The 24681-nt window shown below is 34.8% G+C and overlaps 1 protein-coding gene across 1 annotated transcript in view; it reads right to left on the reverse strand.

The window, feature by feature from the left end:
- LOC132109791 (collagen alpha-1(XXIII) chain-like) overlaps positions 1-24681 on the reverse strand; it is a 135596-nt gene that overhangs the window by 12174 nt on the left and 98741 nt on the right. The window contains exons 3-11 of the mRNA XM_059516134.1: positions 21002-21046; positions 19650-19657; positions 18675-18701; positions 11540-11566; positions 10840-10866; positions 8574-8600; positions 7827-7853; positions 3250-3321; positions 2422-2538 (exon numbers count right to left, since the gene is read on the reverse strand). Of these exons, the coding sequence (XP_059372117.1) occupies positions 2422-2538; positions 3250-3321; positions 7827-7853; positions 8574-8600; positions 10840-10866; positions 11540-11566; positions 18675-18701; positions 19650-19657; positions 21002-21046 (377 nt within the window). The remainder of the gene's footprint in view (positions 1-2421; positions 2539-3249; positions 3322-7826; positions 7854-8573; positions 8601-10839; positions 10867-11539; positions 11567-18674; positions 18702-19649; positions 19658-21001; positions 21047-24681) is intronic.

Genomic DNA, 24681 nt, shown 5'->3' on the forward strand with positions numbered 1-24681 from the left:
ACACACATATATATATATATATATATATATATATTATACCATTCAAAGCCTTGATTTGTTGTAAAGCTATTTTTCTTTTTGAATATATTTAAATGTGTAATTTATTCCTGTGATGTTAAAGCTGAATATTTAGAATCATTACTCCAGTCTTTAGAGTCACGTGAACCTTCAGAAATCATTCTAATATGCTGATTTGCTACTGAAAAAATAAATCAAATAAATCAAATATAATACTGTTGAAAACAGTATTTTTGTGTAAGCTATGATACATTTTAGGATTGTTTATGAATAGAAAGTTCAAAATAACAGCTTTTATTTGAAATAGAAATCTTTTGCAACATTAAACATGTCTATACTGTCACTTTTAATCAAATTATTACATCCTTGATGTAAAAAGCAATAATTTCACAATATATATAATATATATATATACACACACACATAAATATATTTGAACTATAGTTTGATGCAGATAATCCTGAGTAAATGAGATTCCCCAGATGTTTGCCAAACCCCCAAATGTCATGTAAAATCAAGCAAAGTGAGTTTGGTAATTTAAAATGTCAGTCAGACGGCTTCTTCATATATGAATGAACAGTTCTTGGTCAGAGTAAGCTATAATATGCTGCAGATTTACTGCTGATAGTCAAAACCTTGGCTTGTGGAACTAAAAGTCTAATAAGAGCAGCATTACAGACTTCCACAGAAGAGAGGATATACCGGCTCTCATAAGTTGCCGCTATGCAGAAATCATTTCTGCATGGTATTGCAAAATAAATGGACAGACCAGTATACCACTGAGAACCGGCCCAGTTTGAGAGAAATCAAACCATTTCTAGTTCGTTTTTATTCCAAATTAAACTGCCTTCATGATAAGAAGCTAAAAAATATGAACTTAATTTGAAGCAACCTAAGGCGAGAAATGGTGGTAGGACTGTTCCTGACCCTGGATTTGTGCCATATCTCCTTTTGGGACATTCAGAAACATCAGAGCTTGTCAAGAACACACTGTGGCTGTGTCTTACCCAAACCAGATGAGTCTTTAGCCTTCTATAAATCTATATTTGGTTTAGCTTTAGGTGAACAGCAGTGCACTGGCATAGACTGTGGTTTTCAAACGCCCCGCCGGGGGGATGATGAACTGAATTTGCCCCTTTCCCCTCTAACCTCTCTCTCTCAACAAAACACAACCGTCAGATGACAGAGGCCAGAGCGGAGCAACGCTAATGCCTTTAACCTCTAAAGTACAACCTGTAACTGTTGTAAACCACAGGCTGCTATAGTATAAAAACAGCTTCAGATGATAAAACCAATTGTACAATTAGGACCCCCTAGGTAAAAAAAAAAATATATATATATATATATATATATATATATATATATATAAAAATCAAAGTTTGTGGTGTTAGTTGGTGCCCCACACCATTTGCTTACTCCGTGTATGCTTTTAAATAACATTTTAAAATAACTCTTGTTACAATGAGCTGAGCAAACACAATTCTTGAACATTTGTCACAGCTATTTTCATTATGTGATTATGTTTAAGCAAACATAATGATTTTTTGTTGAGACTGCATGAATCATGAGTCGGTTTTGTTGACAAACAGTAACAATTTGGGCAGCAGATTTGTAGTTCCCTGTGTGCTTTGCATGGGACTGCACTCAGAGAATAAATGTTACAATTAAGTGTAATTTTGTTTTTCATTAAAGAATAAGACTTTTTAGTGTTTATTGTTGAGTAATAATGGACATTTAGAAGAGTTTCCATTCTGCTTTTGAGATTTTATTTTGTTTAATTAATTAACTTTTTTTGTTTTGTTGGTCACTTTTTTAGTCTTGTTGTGTAGTTTTATTTCAGTTAAGTTTAGTTAAATTTATGTATGGCTTAAGCGTCCAAATCCACTGTAAAAAAATAATAAAAATAAAATAAAATTAAGGGGTTGAATAAAACAGATTATTGGATGACTTTTTTCAAGAATGTACTATTTCACTCTTTCTACTTCAATTTGTTACATTGTTGCTGTTTGTTGCTCTCTAATAATTTGCGATTGTTTTCTACACCATGTTTCTACACCTATTTTTTTTTCAGTTTAAATAATCCTCTTTTTTCAGGCCACTGTGAATGCATTTATCATTTATGAAAATGCACATATAATTTATGAAACTAATTTTAAAGTCAATTAAGAGAATAAGATCTGTCAGTATCTTTCAGAGGTTATGCAAAATGTATTTGCCTTGACTGGATCTGGTATAGGTATAGTCTGTTCGGTGATTTGATTTGAGTTGTTATATTTGAGCATTTAAGATAATCCTGTTGTAGACTGAACAATTTTCAAGAGATCCCAAGAGACCCTTTTAAGCAAGGAAACGTGTATTTTTTAAGGCATCACAGAAGCAGGTAAAATGAGCGGAGCGTCTTACTGGTTCTCCCGGTGGGCCGCGGGGACCGTCCTTCCCTGTGTTTCCTGGGGGCCCTCTTGCACCGGGTGCTCCAGGAGGGCCTGGAGGTCCAGGTGGCCCAGCTTGTCCTTGATCACCCTGATGGAAACATAGACATGTGATATAGAATAAATTCCTCAAGTAAGTCACAGCAAAGCATAAGCACAAGAAAAGCAAAAATAACATACTCTTGAAGTATGTATTTTGTTTCATTATCTTTTGTAACTTTTGTAAATAATGTTATATATTAACATGTATTTACATTTATATAATATATATAAATATGTATATATATATATATATATATATATAAATATGTATATATATATATATATATATATATATTATATAATCATAATTTTTTTCTTAAATACATGCGTGTGTGTATTTATATAAACATAATAAATATACACAGTACACACATATATCATATACATAAAAACTTTTATTTTGGATGCAAATAATAATGATTAATCATGGCCAAGAACTAATCCTTTGCAAAGTGACATTATTTTACATACATTTCCATATCCAAAATATAAAGTCTATTGTTTTGTTGTTGTTTTTGATTATGTGGTAAAATATGACCCAGATATTTTTTCGTGAGATCCACCCTGCATCAGCCTCATTCACTAAAACAGCAAACTTGCATGCAATGCTCTGATCCTTCACACATGAGGTTATTTGATTGTAAGTAATTAGACACACAAACAATAATACAAGCAATCACGCAAAATGACATGGGTTAAAAACGAGGAAGATGAAGATGTAGTAAGGGGAGTGTCTGCACATGCCTTGCACACATGCTACCTTCAGCATACGCCTCTGGAAACTGGGCTGATCGGCCGAGATGTAGCTGTGATCGTAACGAGGAAAGACCATCTGTGCATGTGAGTCGTCAGTACAAGGAGACAGGAAAAACAGATGGAGGGAAAGACAAAGGAGAAACAATAAGAGCACTGAAAACCTCAGACTGAGGGATAGTGAGGGAACTGAGCAAGATCTCAGGGGCCATGAAGGGAGACGGCCGTCCCGGACATGGAGCGGCTTGGAGATGAAGGCAATGGCAGCAGATAAGAGACAAACCTTAATGAGAATCTGATTACTATGCAGCCCTGCATGAGTGCCATGACCCTGCGAGAGGAACAGGATGAACAGAGGAGCAGAGATACAAAGAGCAGTCATCAAAAAGCACTGACAGGGCATTTCGCTGCCACTGGAATGAAAATATCAAACCCAGCTGAGCACCTTGCAGGATCTTGGTTGATTTACATTTAGTTCAACATATACCCTACCCTTCTAATGACAGACCTGTATATAACGGTCAGACCAATTATATTTGACTATTCTGAAATAAAAGAAACAAAAAATGTTCACACTACCGTTCAAAAGTTTGGGGTCAGTAAAAAAAACTAAAAGATTATTCACGAAAGATACATTAAATTGTCAAAAGTGACATTAATTTATAATGTTACAATAGATTTTATTTTAAATAAATGCTGTTCTTTCAATTCAACAAAATTGTATCATGGTTTCCACAAAAAGAAAAAAAAACAATACTATTTTCAACACTAATAATCAGAAATGTTTCTTGAGCAGCTGAAAATTCAGCTTTGACACCACAAGAATAAATTACATTTTAAAATATATTAAAATAGAAGAATTATTGTATTTAATGTATTTTTGATTAAATAAATACAGTCAAGAGACAGGTGCATCTCAGTGAATTAGAATGTTGTGGAAAAGTTAATTTATTTCAGTAATTCAACTCAAATTGTGAAACTTGTGTATTAAATAAGTTCAATGCACAGAGACTGAAGTAGTTTAAGTTCTTTGGTTCTTTTAATTGTAATGATTTATGCTCAAATTTAACAAAAACCCACCAATTCACTATCTCAACAAATTAGAATACTTCTTAAAACCAATAAAAACAAAAAACAGTCCAGTTCTTCTTCTCCTTAGCCCAGGTAAGACGCCTCTAATGTTGTCTGTGATTCAGGAGTGGCTTAACAAGAGGAATACGACAACTGTAGCCAAATTCCTTGACACGTCTGTGTGTGGGGGCTTTTGATGGCTTGACCTCAGCCTCAGTTCATTCCTTGTGAAGTTCACTCAAATTCTTGAATCGATTTTACTTGACAATCCTCATAAGTCTGCGGTTCTCTCAGTTGGTTGTGCATCTTTTTCTTCCACACTTTTTCCTTCCACTCAACTTTCTGTTAACATGCTTGGATACAGCACTCTCTGAACAGCCAGCTTCTTTGGCAATGAATGTTTGTGGCTTACCCTCCTTGTGAAGGGGGTTAATGATTGTCTTCTGAACAACTGTCAGATCAGCAGTCTTCTCCATGATTGTTTAGCCTAGTGAACCAAACTCAAAATTTGAGTTGAATTACTGAAATAAATGAACTTTTCCACGACATTCTACTTTATTGAGATGCCCCATATATATACATATATATATATATATATACACACACACATATATACATATATATATATACACACACACATATATATACACATATATATATATATATATATACACACATATATATATATACACACATATATATATATACACACATATATTGGTAACACGTTAACGCCTGCAATTAATTTGATAATCCTTAAAGTGTTTAAATAATTTAACACAATTAACGCAAAATTACTGAAGCACAATTTCTGTTCTAACCCATTAACCCAATTTTGCTTCTCTGCTTGCAATCAGATAACTTTAAGCTGCTAAAGTCCGGGAAAGTTTTCAGTCCAATGATCCAGTAAGCAAATGCAAACAATCCGTCCAAAACAACGTTAATTCAGAGACTGCAGAGAAAACAGAGAATCACGTTTTCAGTGATTTATTCATTCCAGTGTGTTTCGCTTTTAAACACAAGCTCTGTCATCTTCTGTGATTGTCTCTGAAGAGTGCAAGCCCTCACACGTCACACGCGCTGTGTAAAGAACAGACTGAACAAATTGTCAACATCTCACCACTGTATGGCCAGATGAGACGCAAACTACTTTTTCTCAACTGGATAACCAGTCTTGCTAGTAAAGTTTTGATGGATGAAGACTTTGGATGGGTTAAATGCAGAGCATGAATTCTGAGTATGGGTCACCATACTTGGCTGTATGTTACATCACTTACATTTTTTTTCTTATTTTTTATTTTTTTTATACTGAATGGATCCGTGTACTATAGTAGATATATGCAGTCAGCAGACGATTGGTTACATTTTTTTTTGTCATCTCCATGTTGTCCTGATCGGTATCACAACCTAATTTCTCTAAAATGTAAAAAAAAGCTCTTTGCTTTTGCACTGTACACATACTATAAAATTCAGATTTTTTTTTCTTTTATATGTGCTTATATGGGCCCCTTATATCATTTAGTTCTTTGATGTCCTTTTGGAGTTTCTAAGTGTCTTTTTTTTGGGAAAAACATCTAAATTTATCTTGAAAAAAGCTAATTTGATAAAAAAATTGTAATTGATTGACAGCCATAATAATAATATAATATAATATAATATAATATAATATAATATAATATAATATAATATAATAGAATAGAATAGAATAGAATAATTAAAAGATTATGAATGAACTCTCATTTCCTTATACTGTATATAGTATACATCCAGTATATATTGTAGAGTTCTCATTGGATATGACTGGATTGGTTATTCAAACTCATGCTATGTCATGAAAATTAAAAACGTTGCTTGCAATTTTGACTTGCCCTGAACACATCAAAAGGGCAATGTTTTTGGACTGCCTGAATACAACTGTGATTCAAATACAAAATGACCAAATAACGTAAAATTGTTGGTTTTGCCACCCTGAAATAACATTGGACAAAAACAATGGCTTTTTTATTTTTGTTGTCTTAAATCACACTGGTCTGTTCAATGTATTTATGTTTGCTTGTCTCTGTAAACCACAGTCTGAGGGCTAGATTGTGCTGACAGCAGCTCGAGAGGCACAGAGAAATGTCACATGTCTGCCGCAAGAGATTTTATATAAGTCTGTGCCCTCCAGGTGAGGATGGATGTCTTTTTTTTTCTCTCCTTAAAAAGACTTGAGAATGGAAAGTGACAAAAATGAAAAAGCGTAAGGATTATTTTAAAGCTTTTCACTGTCATTTAAAATCATGTTGCAGGAAATCTAAGAAAGAAAGTTAGAGCCTTGCAAATAAGAAAGAGAAATGAAGAAGAAAACGGAGAGAAAGTGGGAGTGACAGAATGTTGATGCCAGCGTGAGCATGAGGGTTGAGTTAGCAGGGATGTGGTGACCTGAGGGATACTTGAGGTTTCCCACACTGCTGCTTTACTCAGCAATACACACACGCTCAACTAACTAAGCTTCCCATAGACTTCTATTGTTCTTACGCTATCTAAATTACGCTAATTATATTTACTGCAGACTAACCTCAATCCTAAAATAAAACTTGTGGCATTTTTAGAAGAGAATAAAGACATTATTTACTCTGTATTTTTCCTTTTTTAGTGCTTCCCCACAGGGAGGTTTGTTAAGATTTAGTTATGGCCTGGAGACATTTTTCATTGTTTTTATGCTCTGAAACATGCAATCTCTTACATATATACAGATTCACACACAGCATACACTTTAGTGAATCAGAATAGATTCAAATCAGAACTGCCTTGTTTATTTCTTATATTTATATATATATATATATATATATATATATATACACACACAAGTTTACATTTTTATACTGAATTGCAACTTATATTGCAAAATAATAAATATAAATCAATAGAAATATATAATAGGGGTACATCAAATTGCTTAATTTAAATAAATACTTATTTTAAAGTGTATTCCAAATTATTTGAAAAGTAAACATTTAAATTATCCATTGACACAGATGTTGGCAAATTTCACATTAGGCAAAATGAATACTTCACCGTTTATTGCTGATAATTTCGAAATAGCCAAATATTAACTTATAATGATTGGGGCGGGGCTACTGGCACATGTGGGCATTGTCACTCTAAAGAAATTACCCAACTTAAAAAAATTGGATTGAATTTTTTTTTTCTTCTCATATCTACTTTAGTTGCCCATCTCGTTTATCTGGACATTTGTGGATGTTTGTCTTGCCATGTCTTTAAATGCGTGTTCGAAAAATAATAAAGAAAGATCAAGACAATATGAGCAAGAGAGAATATTGAATCTATTAAATGAAACACACACAGTTCAGCTCTTCAATTCTGATTTATGATGTACCATCTATCTTCACAAATGTCAGGTATCGCCCTCATTACTCTGAGGCAAATGTGACATTCTGTTCCTCTGATGGTAAGGGAAAATATGAATAATGTCTATACATTTATAAGTGACAGAAATATGTGTGTACTGACCCTTGGCCCAGTATCTCCTTGATCACCCTACAACACAAACAGACAAGAAATGCAATTAGCAACACATGTGAACTTAAATACTAGATTTTTTTTTATTCTAAAGAAGATGATTTGCATGGTTTTTGACTGATTGCTAAGGTGTCCATGTGGTTGTTTATGTTGCTGTTATTTATCCGTCCACACCAAAGGTGAAAAAGGTGTTGGAAATAAGATGAAATCTCACTGACAAACACTGCTTTTGATTTACATGTAACAGCTTTCTGATCCAAAAATACAAAAGAAGTTAGCTCATTTAATCAGCCTCATTCATAATTTGACCTGGTTTACTATTTACTATCTATTTAAAGTACCATAACAAGAACGCATACAAATAAAATCATGGCAGAGAATGTGCATAACGGTTTACTAATCATTATAAATGAGGAACACTGATCTGGGAGAAAAAGCATCCTGATGCTCCATGTTTTAGTTTTGTTGTGCATATATTATTTTTCACTGCAATCAGGAAAAAGACTTCAAGAAGGTCTTCATTTAACACAGGTTTCTCGTTTCTCAAATTTGGTGCCTGACACGGTTTACATCCCTTCCAAAACATGTGTTTGAAGAGAATAGCCAATGCAAATGAAATTTGTGAGTTGTTTTAGAAATCAGAAAACATCTGCTTAACGAGAAACTGAAATCAGAAGCAGAACGAAACATCCTGTTTGTGCATGTGTGCTGTACAATATTGACCAAAAAAAAAGGTACCTTATCTCCTTTTGGTCCTGGCAGCCCCTGGAAATAAAAGAGTTGGGTGTAATGATTAGACAGACTGTCCAAAATGAAAAATTGATATGACAAAAGTCTATAGGAAAATAGCTTAGCATAGTTTAAAAAAATACCATGTGAACCATAAGTCATTCACTAAGAGTCTTTAGTGTCTCAATGTCCTCTTTTTCAAAGTCATCTATTTCCCAAATGAAAGTACAGGCAGCACCTCACATCTGCAGTAGATATAGCTGTAATCTTTGATCTTAAAAGTCATTTGCAAATAACATGATCAAAAGTCTGGGAATACGATGAACGTACAACTGACTGAAACCAAGAAGATGGTTTGAGTGAATGTGAGTGGAAATGATAGGGAAGAGAGTCTATGGCAACATCCACACCACAAGACATGTGCCAAATTCACATTTTCTGCTCAAATCTTTCATTTTTATGAGCTTGTTCAAATGACCTTCTCACTGTGACCCATATCAGACAATGGTCTGCACTGACAAGGCTTCGAAACTGATCTACATGTGTAAAACACATTGCTTTGAAAAAAAAGAATAATAATAATAAAAGAGGCAATGCTAGGGAAGGTGATGCAAAAGAAATGTAATAATAGTGTAAAGAAATACTCCAAATAAAACATATATATGTATTTTTTCAATAGCAGTTGATAGCAGTTAACTGTAAACTGTTTTAGTTTATATACTGTACACTGCTGTTTAAAAGTTTGCGATCAGTAAGATTCTTAATGCTCATCAAGGCTGTATTTAATTGATCAAAAATACAGAAAAATTGTAATATTGTGAAATATTATTGCAATTTCTTAAATTGGTTTCCTATTTTAATATACTATTTATTTCTGTGATGCAGCACAGTGTTCAGTGTCACATGATCCTTCAGAAATCATTCTAATTGTCAGTGTTGATTCTGTTGTGCTGCTTAATATTTTTGGAACCTTTGATACTTTTTTCTTTGATTCTTTGATCAATAGAAAGTTAAAAAGAACAGAATTTATTCAAAATATAAATATTTTTTAGTCTTTTATCAATTTAACACATCCTTGCTGAATAAAAGTATTAATTTCTTTAAAAAAATAAAAAAAGAAGAAGAAAGAAAATATTTACTGACCGCAAATGTTTGAATAGTGTATATTGTAACACAACATTTCTATTTTGAAAAAACACTTTTCTTTTTAACTTTTTTTATTTATCAAAGAATCCTGAAAAAATATCACAGGTCCCAAAAATATTAAGCAGCACATCTGTTTCCAACACTGATTAAAAATATTAGATATATTAGATTTCTGAAGGATTACGTGACACTGAAGACTGATTAAAGATAATAAAAAATTCACAGCAATGAATTACATTTTAGCATAGAATAGAACAGATCATGGTTATTTTAAAATGCAATAATATTTGACAAAATTACAGGGTTTTTTTTCTTGTTTTTTATTTTTTTATTTTTGATTAAATAGATCAAACAGTCTTGATGAGCATAATACTTTTTTAATAACTTTTTAAAAAAACCATTAAAAATCTTACTGGTCCCAAACGTTTGTACGACAGTGCATCTCAAAAGTGAGTATAATTTTCTCAAAAACCTCATAAATAAATAAATAGCATTAATTAATTAATTTGTGTTTGTTTGGTTGGAATAAAATGTAAAATGTTCAATTGCTATAATTACCGTTAACACTGAAGTCACATTGTAGAAACACAATTTTCAGCTTGAATGAGACCTACAGAGTATGACCACGTCTGACTTTCTTTCATGCGAGTCAAAACAAAACAACTGTCTTTCACAGGAAGCCACAGATGAATGGCATTTTGAGGTGGTCTGCTTTCCAGAAGAAGTGGTTTACGTTACATTGGACAAATGGGCTTTCCTTTGGCAGCGCTAAAGAGCTCATAGACGACCGCCTACAGCACAAGCTAACAATGATGAATTCTCTCCTTTTGGTGTGTAATCCATTACGTCCATCTCATTTGCGGATAGACATACAAGGTAAAAGACACTTTGTGGTGTAGGACTCCCAATCTGAGGTGATAAATGGCTTGAAAATTTAAATAGAGTTTAATCCCCCCTTTAAACCATAATTCCTTATGCACAAAGTATGAATGAACAACTTGCAAATGTGTGTAAGGGTTTGTAACTTCCATAAACCTACTGAATGAAGCAGTTAATAAGCAGCACTTATTCGTTTATAATATAAGATGATAACCTTCATGGCACAGTAGAGATTTGAAATTGTATTTACCTGGCTTCCTTTAGGTCCAGGAATCCCCTGCAAATAAACAAAACCATTATTATATTTATATTCAAAAAGAGCTTAGGAACACCAAGTCTCTATGATTTTGTGGTTTCTAATCATGAATCAGGTCCCTCTTTCAATGTAAGTCTACATAATTTTTTTTTTTTTCAACCGTTCAAAAATCATCATTCTGATTGCTTATAAAAGTCACACAGTCGAGGCATCATTTATATTTGCAATATAAACAGAGATTTGCAGACTTTGTCAATGGGGTGGTATAAGGTACAAAAGCTAAAAGGCACATCTTTTTACCTTATTTACCGCTAAATGGTACATATTAGTACCTAAAATGTACATAATAACACCTTTTGAAAGGAAACAACATTAGTGACAGTTTTGTACCATTTTTTTCTGAGAGTGTAATGGTTATTGTTTATAAGCAATAAAAAATGTTGTAAAAATAAGCTCATGTAATCAAATGAAAGAAGCATTGACTGAGGCTGCTTCAGTTACAAGCTTCTTCCAAAGTGACTTAAACCATTTGAAAGCCAAATGTCACTCAAAAAAAATCACATACTACCTTGGAAAGCCAGATTAAGTAATTAAATGTCCAGTATTGTGAGAATCCAAAACCTGTTTTCCAAACACACACACACACACACACACACACACTCATCTGGTCTCTTTAAAGCTTAGGAATACTCACAGGTTTGCCATCCAGACCGAGTGGACCCTGAACAGTGGAAAAAGAGAAAAAACAGATGATTAAACCCCAGGAGTCCACCAGACAGCCAGTCAGAAAAAGGGAAAGTGCAGAAAGACTCTGAAGGGACGTGTGAGGGGAAAATCAAAAGATGAAGATCAGAAGAGAAAAATAGAATGAAATGAAAATGATCATGTTGGGCCATGTTGTCTTTCTTCTGTTCTTAGGAAGAGGACTAGAGTCAGACCAGTTTCTTTTTCAGTTTTGCTATTGAAACCAATACCACCAGCGAGCACAAATTCTAAATTCAAGATTAGTATATTAATCAAGTATGATTCACACACCAACAGTTTTCATGAAAACAGAATTTAATCCTTTCAAAAGATTCAAATGCAAGAATAGTCAATGATCTAGAAAAATAGTTGGGCATGTCTAGCCTGGGCTTCTTCATGTGTTTTGTTGCATTATACATATGGCTAGAAATAAAACAACCTAACTGATGAGTCATTTCAATATTTAACAAATAAAATTCAAATCAGTTTTTCACAAATTTATCATGTTTTAAAATCAGTTTTAGTCAGACCAGGTAATTAAAGGCTGTGCAGATGTGCCACATTGGCAGTATAAAATAGCTTTTATTACTTTTATTTTAAAGAAAACTTCATAGACTGTGTGGGAGCAATCCGGTATGGACACTCATCTGAGCAGTCATGCAAAAGGTGACCTTACAGGATTTATTTTTGTTCAGGACGCGTGCTGTCAAAGGTGAAAATCCCGATTGAAAAGTGTCATGAAGCACCAAGACTTGTTCTAAAAGTAGCAGTGCCAGATAAATCACATACTTTTGAATGAAGTGTGGGAGGTCATCAAAATGCCAGAGACCTTTGAACTTTAAAACATACATCTGTACAATTTCCCTTTTTTTTTGTTGTTGTCCCAAAAGTTAGTTGGACCCTTGTAACAATCCCACGTCAAAAATGCACCATCAGTTTATTTCCAGCTATTTGTGTGTGTGTGTTAAGGTAAAAAAGAGGAAACATGTTATCCCAAAACAATACATAAACAAAGTTTTGGAAACAGAGAGAGGGGCATAAGCCGCCGTTGCAACCTGTGTGTTGGTCACTCAGACTAAATGAATGCATTAAAAAAAAAACAACAATCCTCATAAAAAGTGTAAATGTTCTGTGTAAATATGAAAATTATGAGTGAAATTCCTTTAAAGTAAAGCCTACAAAAAAAGTTTAAAGTTTGTATTTTAAACTTGCTTTGATCAGGAACTGTATTGTACTTCCTCTATGTCATTCTTTGAGAACACAATATGAATTTGCAGGTCAGAGTTCACCAAATGAAAAATTGGTGCCCATGTGTTTGCGTGCGTACGAAGTGAACACAGGGTCTATTGTGACAGACCCTTCAAACTTTAATGAAGTACCTGTACCCAAAAGTAAGGAAACATCCTGGGCTAAAATAACGAACACTAAAGCTTCTGCCTTTGAATAAACAGACAAAAGATGTACGAGTCCATTGTGGACAATAAACAATCCCTGTTCTTAAGCGTTCCCAGAGGTATGTTAAGGACAGGACGTTTGTTTTGAGGACGTGCTACAAGCTCTAATCATACATCTGGGAGCGTTTACATGGCTTGCTCTCTGCAGAGCCTCCTCATGCTGAGCAGACATCATGTGCACAGGTCAATGCCAGCGGACTTCCTGCAAGAGACATTTTACTCTGATTTATGAGCATAGTACTCAGGGTCTGAGACCCTTTAAGTTCATCATTGTGAGGAGGAGGTCAGTCTTCCCACTGGTCACTGTTGCTGGGTCTCAATCTGTTGACCCTCAGGGCCGAAGACTTGCATTTGTAGTTGAGTAATCCATCAAAATTATTGGGGGATTAAAGGTTTTCATCCTCAAAAATCCCAGAAACGTGACCAAAAAACAAGCCACTGTTGACTTTTTTCATGGACAAACATCCCTCACATTATGATCCAAGAATGTATCCTTCAAATTTTGTTATCTGTCTTGATCCTGAAGGTCAATATGGATGCCACACATGAACTAAGACAACTCAATTTATGACCCCCTGAAGAGTGAAGGTAGTAACCGTGAAAAAATAAAATCCATTCGTTATTCCCAAACTGGCTTTTCATTCCTCTCCTGCAACATACTGATTGGCCAAAGTACAAAACATCCAAGAAAAACCTCTAATAAAACAATTAAATGAAGATTAATCCTGGCTAGTTTATTTTGTTGTGTGCACTGCTGAATTCCACGGACGAACAGCAGGAAAGCATTCCAAAGTAGCACAGATTTACCACATATATTTAACCACAAAGTGCAAAGGAGTGAGAAAGAGGATTCAAATTACCAGTAAAGCCTCAAGAAAATGAAATAATGACTTTTTAGTCTGTTGCCCTTTGCCAGCGTTAAAGTGTTTCAACTTTGCTATAAATCATAAATTCATCACAGGGTAATCGAAACGCTTTGAGTTCAGGCCTACAAAAGCATTCCTGCAAAAATTGGACTTCGTGGTGGGCTCAATGGTGCTTCGCGGGAAATCTGGAGGGATTGTATCAATAGGCCCTTGGAGTCAAATTAAGACTTAAATGTTTTAATTAAAAGAATCTTTCACAGGTTTTGACTGCCTTCACCTACTTAAGAGATTGTGTTTGGGTTGGACAGTGTAGAAATGACCCATCTTTTGTTGCCAATATCTCGTTTTAAGCCTTTAAATGCACTGCAACTTTTCCAGTAAAAATATCTAAACATGATTTACTTGAAGAATATTGCACAAGACACTAAGAATTGTTTATTGGAGAACATATATCAAATTAAATTTGATTTAAGATTTTTCGTATCCCACTTGCAAATTGCAGCAATAAAATGAAGCATAAACCTCATAAACCTAAATTTTAAATAAACAAGACAAAAATACTGAAGTCAGCATGAAATCACAATTCACCCTTGTCTATTTTGTAAGCGTATGTAACTGATCTTATCGTGAACGATTCATCTATGTGCATGTTTCATTTTTATATTTATTTTTATACATTTTATCATATTAATGAATCCTGATATATTCAAGGATTACACAAATCAAATAAAATTAAATATTAACTGGATTATGAATTCATTTATTTTATTTTTTTGACTGAAAAAATGTGATTAGGTCAATCATTTGGGGAAATGAAGTGGACAGCGAATTGAGATGCATACAGTGCAACCCCCATTGTTGTTCAGGTTTCATTTTTCTGCATGAAAGAAACCCAAGAACCACAATCTCATCCCCGTGTGGTTCTGCAGAGAGAGACAACCCCTCATCTGGATCCAATGTCTATGAAGTCTCCACGTCTCTGTTCTACTTTCTCCTCTGAAGGGAATATCATTTATTGGACTCTTTATACTTCAAGTACATGGAAATACTTTGGGATATGTGACATTCATTTCTCTCCCGCCGGGCCAAGAAAGATGTTCCTGGATTTCAAAAAAGAAACACTACCATGCCAATATTCATGACATATTTTGGCTCCAATGTTCCGTAACAAGAATTGGTATACTAGACATTTTTAGATAAAATAGATTTGTAAATTTTCTGAAGAAAATAAAAGTTCTGTATGCACTCATACAACTGTAGTCTTTATCAGTGGGATGACATAATACACCTTTTTTAGTCGTTGAACGAAATCATTTTGACCTTTTCAAAAACATCTCAATTTTTTGTACATTGTTGTTCTGTAAATTGCCTAAAATGTCAAAGTTTTGGCTTTGTTATGTTATTGATGTGCTCTTTACAGTCCTCATACTTTATATGTATTTGATTGCTTTCACGACTGGTCGATTATATATATTGGTCAGACTACTTTTCAATCACTACGTTCAGCAAGTATGAAAACAATAGGAAAACAAAGCCTAAACCAGGACATTTTGTGCAGTGTAGTAATCCTGGCCACGACATGTTCGGAAAAAAGAGTCACCCATCCATCATATGCACAAATCCAAAGGGATCATTTATAAAAGAACCTGAAGGACAGTCTCGTGAGAACCGTTCTCAGCAGCGTCTGCATGTAATACAGTCTGTTTACGATACTGCTAATCAAATCACGGCCTCAAATGAGCACCAACAACATGTGGGCACCACCTGAGCTTATAAGAACAATGTTGAAGCTTCTACACACACGTTGTGTCCACATATGTGAGTAACATTAACCCAGCGCACTTACAGAACAGATTTAACCTGGATCTACCTGGATTCCATCAAATGTATATGCGTACACTTCCTGTTTAGCTCCTGTTGCTCATCAGCTAAACTCCTCTGGGCTTGTGTAACAGTGTAAATTATATTTACTTGAAATCATCTGCTTTTTGTCATTAATAATCCTCACTATATGACGTAAGCGTCCGTCAAACCAGTTTACAGGATAAGAACAATCACGTTGTGAGGGAGTAAAGGGGGTTGTTTAAAAGATGGCTATTGCTGGTGAATGGAGAGAAATCACTAGCGTATGTTTCACAGTTGCTGGCCGAAAGCATTTTGAGATTGCGTTGTAAACCGTAAAAGGATGTGGATTTGGGGCGAGTTCACACACGCACCTGTTGCTCTGTACCAGATGCTACAGAGGCTTGGCAGATGCTAATGGACACGCTCCAGTTTAGGAAATCCGATCCACTCACATATAGTGAGCTTTTCTACTATTGAGCCCAATGAGCTTCAGCTGTATTCCAAACAAATGCCAGCACATCCCAAGGTTTTTTGTTTTTCTTAAATGTCTAAATCCTTTACTCTAAGTTAAATGTAAAGTTACATTTAATTTGTTTGTGAATATTGCATTCCTATTATTGTAATAAATAACGATGATAATAATAATAATTATAACCTATGGTAAAGAAATTCCCAGTTTACATTACAACATATATATATACTGTATATATATTTAAATATATCTATATCTACATCTATCTATCTATCTATCTATCTTATTATATATATATATATATATTATAAATATATAAATAAAATATAATGTAAATATGTATTTTTACAACATGGTTTTCATTACTTTATTATACTATTTTACTAGGAGTGAATATATTTCCTTATGCAGATATTGCATTTCCATTAAAATAAAAATTAAAAAGTCAATTTATTAATTGATTTAATTGTGTCTGAGATATATTTTTATTACTTTATCACAGTAATTACAATTTTTCTGATTTTGATTTTTCCCTGTATAATTTATTTTTGCATGTATACATATACATATACACATATAATAAACCATACAAAACCTTTAGGGTGAAATATGACCCAGACCTTTCTTTGTTTCAGTGTGTGACAGTGTGTGTAGCATGTACACACACACACACACACACACACACACCTGTCTATAATTAGCCACAGACTTTTCCCGGCAAACACACAAATCTGGGAAAACCATGAGTGTACCTCTGATACTAATTTGCTGGGCATGACTGACCCAGCCTGGCACAGACCGTTATCTAGAGGCTGATTTTACAGCAGATACGCCACAGCATATCAGCACAAACATCACTCTGATTTACTGCAACGATACCAGAGATAATGGGTACAGAGACAGGAAGTGGTAATGTAATAAATAAATCTGCAGTATAATTGGCTAAAGAGCACAGTAAGGCTTACTCAGAACTCCCAAACAAGCAAACACTTAATGAACTCACTTCACGCCGCGAGGTGAGTAAGGCCTGTTAACTAAACATCTCTTGATATTCGGAGCCAAACCAAGGGGTCCACAATTAAGATCTAGACAAAACAAGGTACAAAACCTCATTCGATTTGTGACTAACCACAATCTGACCCCAGATTCACCTTGACATGTTCCAGAACAGCCTGCTGCTTATCATTCTATTGTTCCACTGAGAGCCACTAGAGGCCCCCAGACCACTTCTACACTAGATCACACAATCAAAACAATGATCCAATTCAGATGGAAATCTGGACCCCAAGAATTGATCTCATGTTTGTATCTACATAAACAGAGGTACTAAAAAATATATAAACTGACTATTGATTGTTTGACTGGGGCTTGTTTCATAAGTGATTCAATTATGACTTACAGTTTACCAAGCAAATATCTTTTTATTTGAACACAAACAAAGTACTCTAGTCAAAGCCCAGTTTTCAGAAAACAATCATCGGATGTGCTGTACTTTAACAGATCAGAGTAGCTCTGTCCATATGTCACAGTTCAAATGTTTTTTCTAAGCTCGATTCATTTCTAAACGCCTGACTGCCTTCCCAGTACTCTCCATTTCAAGGTTCAAGAAACCAGGAAATTATAAACTAAGAGCCCTAAGTGTCTCTGGCCTGCTGTCCCGCACCCACGTTTAGCCAAAGGGATGAATCTACAGCGTTTTCAACAGAGAAACACTATTTCCAGTGTAATTGAGCCCAGGAGCGCTTTCACTCTTTCCAGGAAACTCAGCATCATTATCGGCCATGTTGCAGAAATGCCAGCGAAAGGGTTCCTTCTTCATCAGAGATGAAGGTCTCGATGATGAAGAGAGCAGTAGAACAGTTTGAAGCATTTTATTCCAGGCTTTAGACACTATTCTTAACAGACCTCTCACTGCATAAGCTGTGTAATTCATGTTCCTTTTAAAAATGTATATTTATATTGTATGACCCAGCTAACAAAAAAATGTTCCAAGAACGTTATGCTATTGTTTCCGTTAAGTTTCGAAATTGTTATTTTGGAATGTTCGCTGAACGTCCAAAGCATTTTTAATTGTTATGTGAATGTTAGAAAAAACTTTAAGTGAACATTCAATTTATCACTATCTTAAACTATCTTAAACTATACTTTCGAATGTTACGTAAACCAGCTGAAACGTTCAACTTTTATTAAAAGCTGTTTAAATTGTTTAAAACCAGAACAACGTTCAAAAAAAATGTTTCAGAAAACTTCACAAATTTTCCAAGAATGATATTGTATATATTATATTAATTAATGAATCTGTTATCTGGGGAGCCGCACAGGTATTTAGTAAGACAGAAAAGAAAACATTGAGATCAACAATAAATCAAATGGAAGTGATAGAAGCAATTAGAAAAAGATGGAGATTAAAACCCAAGAAAGAAACTAGATAATTTAAAGGACATTTACCGGATAACCGTCTCGCCCAGGTTTGCCCTGTGCAAAGAAACATTTGATATAATAAATAAATATAGACCTACAGTAGATTCAAAAAGATCAATCTCAAGGTAATATAAAGAGAATCTATGTTCAGTTTCATAAAAAGGGCCACATGTTTTTCAATTTCAGTGTGATAAAAAATAGTAAACTGTAAACTATTCTCATTAACCAATCTGAACTTGAAGAACGTACTTACACTTTCTAAAACTTACGCAAAGTAAATCTCTGTTTTATGTGTGGATTAACAGCACCTTGCAGGATTATAAATGTAAACTTCAAGTGTTTTAGGGTTTCTTTACATTGCAATAGCCCTCAAAGTAAATAAACTGGTGGACCTCTGCTCTACAGAAGGCTAGAAACTAAACGTGAAAGTTATACCTAAACTGTTAAAATGTCGAAAGCTGTCACATAATATGACATCTGCAAGCATTAAACAGATCAATGAAATCTATGGATTAGAAGCCACATATCTGTTTGCAACAAGGTGTTGACGGCGTGGTTTTAACCTAAATCTAAAGCAGGTGACAGACAGTCTGCAACCTGTTCTTACACTGTGTTACACTTTTGTTGGATACCAGAACTTTAATGCTGGTTTTGAATATTCTAGAACTTTAACATCAGAAGCACCAGATCTTCTAAAGCATTCAGCTGCTCTGAAGCGAATATTCCAGAACTATATTCTTTAAGCTTTATTCTGGAATCTCAGAAGAATTCTAATTCTAGAAAGCAAATTTTTCAGAAGTTTAGATTTGAAGGTTCTAGAAATGTAACTATAAGTCAGACAAACTTGGAGCAAATATTTAGGATCCATGAAAGATTCCAGAACTTGAAGGCCGTTCTCAGGTATTATGACTCACCCTTCAAACGTTTTGTCAGCCTTACCACAATACAGAGCCCATATCTGCCTAATGTCATTATTTTGAAGTCTGAGGACAGGGTACTTACTGGGGGTCCTGAAAAATAAAAGAACAACAAAAAACAGACCTTTAAAACAATTCAAATGTCTTTTAAGTTTCAGTTGATAACACAAAATCACACTTCCACTTTTTTAACAAAAAGGTAACCTCTAAACCTTTTTTTTTTTTTTACGTTCTACGGTTTTCTGAAATGTTCATCAGGTAGGTGTTATGAACCTCAGAGGAGACAAAGAAGTTTTAAAGATGTGTTGAGGTTTTATGAGGCAGAAAGTTGTTGGTGTATTGGTGTATTTACTCACGTCTAGACGCTGGCAGACTCTTTAAGAGTTTAAAAGATAACATTCACTCAGCACAGTCAAGTTCTGAGCATTGTGAACGAAATGGCTTCACCATTTGGAAAGCATTTAGGAGTAAGATGTTGAAAGAGAAAAATAACGAGAGTGTGTTTTACGGTTTAATTGAGCACATCAGTATTGTTTAGCAAAATGATTAATCTTTTAATTGACGAGGGTTCTAATGAAACGAGCGCTTTTAATGATTGAACCATCATGGATGTATAAGACCTGCCTAATGTTTGCGCTAATTAGATTGCTAAATATCTTCCAGCTTTCCAACCATATTTTCTCCTTCACACTAGAGAAACAAACAGACTGTTGTGCAACTAAGAACCTCTTCCTCCATCCACCTCCACACTCGACTCGTCCCGTCGCTTTACGGCCCAAACTACAACAAGCAGGCGCAGCTAAACAGAACCACATCTAGCAGACTTAGTGACAAAACGACCCACTATCTCTCTGTAAATAAAGTGCTCTGCCAACGTTTGAAGTTCCTCTCCCAGGGCAGCAGGGCTGGAACAAGTTTGAAAAACAGATGTAAAGAATTGCCATTGTGTGGGAACGCCGCAAACCCAGATTTAATCGGATATGGTCAGAAGGTGAATATAGGATCTGCTTTACAAACTGTAAACATTATCCAAAGATAATCTTATAGCATACTTAAGGTAATGTTGAGACATCATCTGGACACCTACTTAAGATTCACAAGCTTTACTGATGGCTTACTCTGCAAGTGATGCGATACTGAATCATTCTTTTCATTAAAACCTCTCTCAGTCTGTGCCCTTGAGAGCCACATGCGTGTCTACCACACAGCTCACTTAGAAATACATCAGCAGCTTTATTTGTATGGCCGAGTCATCTTCAGTCTTGAGTTTAATACCTGTGAATCATCTGAGGGTCTACGGTGACTCAAAACCACAGCCATTGAGGACTTCCTCTCAGTCACATCTAATGATTATGAATTAGGGACTCTAGTAACAATGTTTATAGAAAAGTGCTAGCCATCAAGCATGAGGAACATAAATTAAGAGATCACACTCACCAGGGTCGCCTCTTCTGCCCATCCGTCCACGTTTCCCAGGAGGACCTGAAGTCAAAAAAGAAGTGAAAAACTTAATAAATATCTTACATGAAACGTTTTTTTCATTTGACTTCCATTTATGAGTCATTAATGAGATTTCTGAACATACGGATTTATTCAAATGATTTTCCCTAGAATCCTGAGTGAATGCAGAGCTGAAGTTGTCATGAACCTTCAAATATACGTCAGTTCCACAAAGAAATGTCTGGGTTACATTAGACAGCACAATCAAATCAAAACTTCAAAACATTTATTGTACATTTTAGTAGATTTTAATTTGATATTATTTTCAAAACAATAAAAAAATTCTCATTAGAATAATGCAGCAATAGCAAAATTTAGTTTTGGTTAAAATGATCTTGTATTTTTGTTTCATGTACATTTTATTATTTTCAGATCAACGACAATTGGTAGACCCCCTGTTAAAGTCTCCTGCTGTAATGTAAAAAAAACCTGCTTCTCATTAAATGTAACATAGTAATGAAAATCATCTTACCAAGAAGGGAGCCTAAATTTGCTTAATTTTCATTAAAGTGGTCATGAACTGAGAAGCATTTGCTTTGCCTTTTTCTAATCCTAACGCTAGACGTAATTTAACGTGGTTACAAACAAGGCACTATTCAAGGCGCAGTTTTTTTTTTAAGAAGATTGAAACTAAAAGACTACGCTCTGCTCACTATATTGGATCCAACAGTAATGTCACAACACAAGAGCGAGAAACTGTTTTCATTACATAGACACTTTTTCTTTGTCTCTTCTTATAGATTGTTTGATATGTATTGAGTTATTTATGCATTTTTGACCTATATCACAGCAGTTTACACTGTGTTTGAATGTAAGTTCTAACACACACAACTCTTAGCCAGTCGTTTCAGTGGGCGTTTACTTCTGGGTGAACAATCTGCCATGCCTGTTCAAACAGAGTGTTCTGATGAGAGGGGTCAAAACAGGACAGTATATAGCTTATTACTTTTTTTTTTTGATATAAAAATCTTGATAACATTATAAGTGAACCTCAGAGAACAGTACAAAATAAAAACAGAGGCCGTTCATGACCCCTATAAAAAAAAATAATACAATACAATACAATTATATTCTAAAAATTTAACTATTTTCTTTATGCTGTAACAGTTTTTAAGAGATTCACACTAACAGAAGTCCATATGATCCAAATTTACGCAGTAACTTGACCAAGGCAGTAGAAAGGTGTAAAAACAGCACTGCTTATGTGATGCAGAAACCAGGACAATTTCAGATTAAATGATGGAAACAGTCTAGATTAGGTGCAAATCCATTGTTCACAGACAAATGCAGATGAAGTGTGCATATCTGTGCACCTCGCATCACTTCCTGTTCGTGTATATGAAAGTCAGAACAAAGCGACGAAGGGCATTCCTCCCAGACAGTAGCCAGGCCCCCCTCCTCTTTGTTCCTCTGGTTAACCGATTAACCCCACCTTCTCTCTGTCCCCTGGGCACTAAATCACTTCCATCAACCTCTTTCCCTCCTCTCTTCTTTAGGTACTGTGAAATAGAAACCATACCTGAGCGAGGCAGGAGAGGGGGATGCTAACAAGCTCAGGTCGCAGACACACTTTTCTTGTTGGCATTATTGTTATTGTCCTACGTAAATCAACCCCTGTTGGTTAAACCCCTATTAGAAAGTTTGTCAAGAAAGGGTCTCAGGGTTTCACTTTGCGGTGCGGTTCGCATTACTAAATCTAGAGCATCCGGCATCGTTATTGGAATGTTCAAGGTACAATTCAACTTAAAGGAACAGTAGGCCTAAAAATTGTTTCGAACAGATTTAGAGAAATTTAACATTATGAATCCTTTGCAATGAATGGATGCTGTCAGAATGAGAAACAGCTAATAAAAGCATCACAATGCACAAGTAATCCACACAACTCCAGTCCATCAATCAACTCTTGTGGAGTGAAAAGCTGTGAGTTTGTTACAAAACATTAAATTATTAAGACATATGTAACTTAAAACCATTGCTTCCAGTTTAAATTCAAGTCCTCTTTCCATAAATTAGCTTTCTCCAGTTTATGCCAAACATGTGACTTTTCACTTTACAATATGTTACATGATGGGCTGGAGTTGTGTGGATTACTGTGATGTTTTAATCAGCTGTTTGGACTCTCATTCTGACGGCACCCATTCACTGCAGAGGATCCACTGGTGAGCTGTACGTTAATACTACATTTCTTCAGATCTGTTCTGATGAAGAAACAAACTCACCCACATCTTGAATGACCTGAAGGGGAGTACATTTTCAGGAAACTGTAACTTTTGGGTGAAGTATTTCTTTAAACTCTATCTTTGACATATTGTTGATTAACACAGAAAATACATTCTACATTTCGGTCAGTTTGTAAAAAACAAGCTAAAATTAGGTTTATACTCCTAATGCAATTAAAATCTATTCAGCAAACTGTACTAACCAGGTGTTTCCTGCCATTTTTCTATCCATAGTGAATTTTAAATCAGAGTGTGTCAAAACACAATTACAGTCAGATTTTATGCAAAACGTTACAAAATTCTTATCAACCTCAAACTTTTGAACAATATTGCATATTGCAATAACTAATATTGTTAACCAACATGGCAACAAAACCTGTTTGAAATCAAGCAGTCATACAATTCCACTGAAATTACAAACTTCACCTAATTGTTTTAACAAAAATGAGCTTCACATTACTGCTTCGAAATCTCTCCAGGACAAAGTGCCCTTTTGACTTCAGTTGTAAATACGTAAGTGTACACAATTTTGTTTTGTTTTTACAAACTGATGAACTTGTTGAAGTAATTATCTGATGCAAACACCAGGACCTTATTGATGCTTAAATTAGAAACTGAACAAAACTTTTATAAAACCTGTAAAAAATATTTTATACAAACCTGTCTGTCCTTCAAGATGCACTTTCAGTCTTTATCTTCTAACATTCTCTTTCTATTGCTCACTCTTTCTCTCAAGTGGTCTGTTTTATATCATATACGGCTTTCAGCTCAACTTCCCCTATTGTCATGACATCCCAGGGTTTGTGCATGATAACACAAATCATTGTCAACACACTGAAAATAGTGAGCCGTGGCTTCATCTTTGAGCTCTCTGGCTTACTGCATTGCACACTATCACGTTACAAAAGACAAAACCACAACAGCTATAAATACAAATCTAACTATGTTCTTCACCAGCAGAGCCCATAAACACTATGAGGAACTGAGGATGAGGGTTCTATGCTGAAGACGCGACGAAAGGGGCCTCTCGTGCTTTTTATCTGTCAGCATTTGATGAACTGTCTCATGGACAATTATCGTAAAAGTAACAACTGCGAGATTAAAAACTTGAATCTGGATGCAATCGAGGTCTCCGGCGTTTTAAATATCTCCTGTGTTCTCCCCTATAGCTGTCCCGTTATATTAACATTAAGAAATCGGATCATTATTTTCAGCTTTGACGATCTAACCGCTCAAATTCCGATCCTTATCCGGTTAAGAAAGTCTGGTCACGCATAGGATTGATTTAGCTACTGTGACATTTTGTCTTAAACTAATAATAACGTCATTGTTTTCCTCCGGCTTTGTGTTGGGCGCAACAACTGTTCGCAATAAGCGTCAACTGTGAAATCACAGAAT

This window comes from Carassius carassius, chromosome 29 (genome assembly GCF_963082965.1).
Source record: "Carassius carassius chromosome 29, fCarCar2.1, whole genome shotgun sequence".
Classification (NCBI taxonomy): domain Eukaryota; kingdom Metazoa; phylum Chordata; class Actinopteri; order Cypriniformes; family Cyprinidae; genus Carassius; species Carassius carassius.